At 35.6% G+C, this 4,728-nt stretch overlaps 2 protein-coding genes across 5 annotated transcripts in view; one reads left to right on the forward strand and one right to left on the reverse strand.

Annotated features, from left to right (window-relative positions):
* The window catches only part of kmt5ab (lysine methyltransferase 5Ab), a 5,168-nt gene extending 4,106 nt beyond the window's left edge, over window positions 1-1,062 (forward strand). The window contains exon 8 of the mRNA XM_016492778.1: window positions 498-1,062. Coding sequence (XP_016348264.1) covers window positions 498-708 — 211 coding nt within the window. The 3' untranslated portion in view covers window positions 709-1,062. The remainder of the gene's footprint in view (window positions 1-497) is intronic.
* A 491-nt stretch (window positions 1,063-1,553) lies between these two features.
* rilpl2 (Rab interacting lysosomal protein-like 2) overlaps window positions 1,554-4,728 on the reverse strand; it is a 9,319-nt gene continuing 6,144 nt past the window's right edge. For all 4 annotated transcript variants that reach the window (XM_016492788.1, XM_016492787.1, XM_016492786.1 and 1 more), the window contains exon 4: window positions 1,554-2,717. In XM_016492788.1, the coding sequence (XP_016348274.1) occupies window positions 2,696-2,717 (22 nt within the window). In that variant the 3' untranslated portion in view covers window positions 1,554-2,695. The remainder of the gene's footprint in view (window positions 2,718-4,728) is intronic.

Consider the following 4,728-nt stretch of genomic DNA (forward strand, 5'->3'; position numbering starts at 1 on the left):
ATAATGGGTTTTCATGTTTTTTGTCTTGTCGCTCCGGGAGACGGCATCAACAGTATGGAGAGGGGCGTAACATTTCCATCTCACGCTTGAGGTATTCGGCCAATCACAATGAACTGGATAGCTGGCCAATCACAGCACACTTCGCCTTTTCAGACCAATGAGCTTTGTAAAAATCGACGCATTTCAGAAAGGCGGGGCGTAGAGGAGAAACAATGTATGTGGAAAATTTTATTTATTTTTTTTTACCTTAAACCGAATAAACACATTTCATTACACCAAATACACAAAATAATGTTCTTTTTAGCAGCATCATATGACCCCTTTAATCTCACTTTGACTATTGATATGCTTTAATGCAAGATTTGAGGTAAACATTGCTATCTGTATGAATAGATGTGAACTCCAGTTTAGTCTGTTGAGCCTTTACTTAGAATTGACAGATAACTGTTCGTCAACGGAGAGACATGTTAATAAATCTAATGTTTTTTTTTTTTTAGTGTGGATGCTACCAAAGAAACTGACTGTCTGGGCCGACTGATCAACCACAGTAAGAATGGCAACCTTCGGACCAAACTGCATGAGATAAATGGCACACCTCACCTCATCTTCCTCGCTTCCAGAGACATCAAAGTAGATGAGGAGCTGCTTTATGATTACGGTGACCGCAGTAAAGAAGCCATCGCTGCTCATCCTTGGCTTAAGCATTAATTCACTCTCAGTTTAGTTGTCTTGTTCTGATAGCATTTAAATTAGTGGAATAACATAGACATACATTGATGTTTGGAGTTGCCAAACCGTTCACTGTAACAAATGGTATCATAAAATGAATTGTGTGGGGTTTTGAAAGAACCACAGCAACTGTAAAATTGGTTTTTAAATGATTTTTACATCCTAGTTGCTTTTTTTTTTTTTTGGGGTGGACTATTAATTTTAATAAGGCATGTATAAGAATACCAGCCTCTGATTTTAAATATGAGAATATTCAAATGGGTGTAGTTACTGTACATTTGTATATGCAAAATTAAGAGTTTAATTGCAAAGCAATTATACCACATTAAGAAATTTGTTGGTTTTGAATCCTTTGTCTTAAAATTTTATAAGGATTTACAACATTACAGAAGCACAGAATATAAACCATATGCTTATGCTTTATTAATGTTTTAAAATGTTGTGCAAAAACATTTCAGCTGCACAAAACTTTGCATGATTGTGATTAAAAGAAATGGTCTAAAAACAAATACATTTATGATTGAAATAAATCTTCAAAGCATAACATATCAAATGTTATACTATTAAAAACATGACGACGACTGTAATTCCAATCAGAAGAATCTAAGGCTTAAGTGATACACTTGCTTATTTTTTTATACTGCATCTTGCTGCAAGAAACCCGTCAGGCACCACCATGAAATAGAACCAAAACACTAGAAAACTGGGTCCTGTAAACACAATTGAATGAATTTATATTACTGGTTGTTAAAATATAATACAGAGAGCCATTATACTAAAAAAAAAAAACACACAAAAAACTTTGTGACAAAAGCTATTTATTACATTTCAAACACATTAATAACACATTAAAAAAACAAAAAAAACATAAAGGATACTGGAAATATAGGACATAGGAAACATCCAATACACACAAATAAGGGAAAGAACAGCAACAGACACACTTGATCAGAAGTTTGATTGATTGGAAAATAAAAACTAGGGAAATTAATTTAAGAGGGCCAAATATAGTTTAAATAATTCAATCTTATGTTGTTATGCAACTACACGTTAACTCCAGTAATCTATGTACAAACAACAGGGCCCATGTACTGAGAACAGCATTTTTAAACACCTTAGTATTGCAGAAAAAACTTGACTCTGCTTTCAAAAAAATTTGTCCAGTTTATTACTTAATTACAATAAATACTGCGAGCCAATAAAAGTGAATTTTTACATTCATATGGCCCACAATTTACCACTTCACATACCTTAATGAGATTTAGTGCACTACACATTACCATATACAGCAGCCTTTTTGTGTTTTAGTTGAAGTACCTCAATTTTAACCTTATAATTCCTAGTGATCCTTAGTTTATTAAAATGAAGACTAGAAATTGCATAATCATATGAATAGTTTTTGTCCTAAAGCTTGTCAACACCTTCAACAGGTACAGTCTGAAGATGTTTTCTAATTCAGTAAGCTCACAAATAAGGTCTTAGAGCCTCATATGGCATATAAACACCAAATCAGTGTGTTTCAGCTTATTTAATTAGGTTTAGTACTGTCACCAAAATAGTCCCTAAATGTGTCATTGTGCTGTTCATAAAATGACTGATATAAAATTGATTCTAGTAATGTCATATTACAGTAAAAGATACTGTGGAACAATGTTAATGAAAATCTAGTGTGTTTCAAATAGTCTGCAAATGTATATTAGCTAAGGGAGGTATTTAGAGGGACATTTGATACTTTGATATCTTGTCATTCATGTTTGAATTCACACTCAATGATGAACAAAGTGAGAACTGTCACAATCACGGAGTTAAAAATGTACACCATTAAAAACACTGAGTAGGAGCAAGGCGAAGGATTTCCAGACAGAAATTGGAAGTATTAAAAAGATCACTTCTTCCCATCTCTCCTCACCCTGTTGGAAGGGTTGCTTGTCTCAAATGTGTTTTAGTTTGTGCTAAATCCTGGTAACTATTTTTGCCGAAATGAGAACCTGAAAAAGAAAGAGACCGTTTGTCAGCAACATCGACACACAGAATCATAAAATATGGTCAATGTTACAAAGACCTAGATAAGATCTAATACAGCATTCTTCTTTAGCGCAGAAAAGCTTTAGAAAGGACAGCTTAACACGGCTTAATGCAGTTGTGGACATACCGAGCACCTGTGTGGACCTTAAGAAATCTTTGCCAATCACAAAAGAAATGTCATAAACATACACTTATTATACATATTATCAATATTAAACATATTATCAAAAGTGCCAAAGTTGGAAGACATTAATATAACAGAACAGATACAACAATAGAATGATTATCTCAAACTAACAAACAAAGATTTTCTCTTCAATACCTAAATATCTTCAGGAGTTTTTCCTTTCTACATCCATTTCTGGCTTGCTAACTGGACACTCAAAGACATTAAAGCACATTATTTGTGAATCTATTGACACTGAAGCATATACCTCTGTAAAGCTGCTTTGAAACAATATATTTTGTATGATTTTGACAAATGTATAACTCAAGGTAGAAGGGTAAACTCCACTGGGAAGGACTCCAGACCTGCTGCACCTTCCAGCTACTGGAAACGCCACTCACACGAGTCGTCAATAAATGAAAAAAAGGTACAGAAATTCTACAAGACACAACAGGCTTACAGGTACACACACCTGCCTTACAATACTGGCATATGTATTTTAAGTAACATTTAAACTACTGATTGAAAGTTTGGAATAAATAGAATTTAGAATGAAGTCTCTTTGTTTACCAAGGCTGCATTTAGGCTATTTAATTAAACATACAGTAACATTGTGAAATATTACAATTTAAAACTGCTTTCTATTTTTTATCCCTGTAATGTCTAAGCTGAATTTCATCATTACTCCAGTCTTCAGTGTCACATGATCCACCAGAAATCATTCATGCATAAGTTCCATTAAATCGGACTGTTCCATTTGTCCCCCCAAAAAGTAATTGTTGTGTCAAAAAGAGTCTTAAATATGTAATTTCTAAATGTTGTAACTAAATATTTGAACTAAAAAGTAATTTATTTAAGATTAAAACAATATATCAGCCAACTCCTACTTTTCGGATGAATAAACGTACAAGTATAATGCTTTGGATATCAAAATGACTGATCTGGGGTGTATTCCAGAAAGGAGGTTCAACAAACTCTAATGGCGCTTTTCCACTGCACGGTACGGTTCACTTTTGGGGGGTTTTCTACTGGGTACAGTACCTGGTACCTGGTACTTTTTTTAGTACCACTTCGGTTGGGGTTCCAAGTGAACCGTACCGTTACCAAAACGTGAAGTGTAAACTCTGCTGATCACGGATTGGCCGGAGAGAATCGTCACTACCTGCGTCACTGAACTTGCGACACAAACACAACAGAACCGCTAGATTTAAATCAGCACAGCCAGCAAAGGATCGAACGCAACTGTTTTGAACGAGCGCACCTTTTTTTTAACAACCAAAAAGTTTTGTTGCGGAAGTACAGATGTTCCTCTTGTTGATAGCAGAGGAGCTGATCCAGCGAGAGCTTGATGGGGCAACGTGGAATGAAAAAGTTTTTTTTAGGAATTGTGGTAGTAGAGGCGGCGCAACTATAACGACATGTGAATAATCCCGCCCACTCTAAAGCTGAATTGCAGTGGAAACGCAAACCGTGCCGAGCCGAACCATGCCGTGCCGTACTGAGCCGTACCGAGCCGAGTCGTACCACACAGTGGAAAAGCGCCATTAGTAAACTGTCCTATTCCTCTCAGCATGTAAAAAAGATTCTAGATCCTGTGTAAATACATGTCTTCACTTCACTCAAGGCCCATCCATTCACATTCATTAGACTCTATCTTCACCCCATGAAGTGCTCTGAGCTTGTAAAAATACTCTATTTGCGGCCGTTCTCAGAGAGATGATAGGTAAGTGAGCGCGTCTGTGGCCATCTGAAGAGTTTGGACTTGATTCATTTGAATTTGGCTGTGGAACTGATTGGTTTATAGGTTT

Source organism: Sinocyclocheilus anshuiensis, unplaced genomic scaffold, assembly GCF_001515605.1.
Source record: "Sinocyclocheilus anshuiensis isolate Anshui unplaced genomic scaffold, SAMN03320099.WGS_v1.1 scaffold1558, whole genome shotgun sequence".
NCBI classification, from domain to species: domain Eukaryota; kingdom Metazoa; phylum Chordata; class Actinopteri; order Cypriniformes; family Cyprinidae; genus Sinocyclocheilus; species Sinocyclocheilus anshuiensis.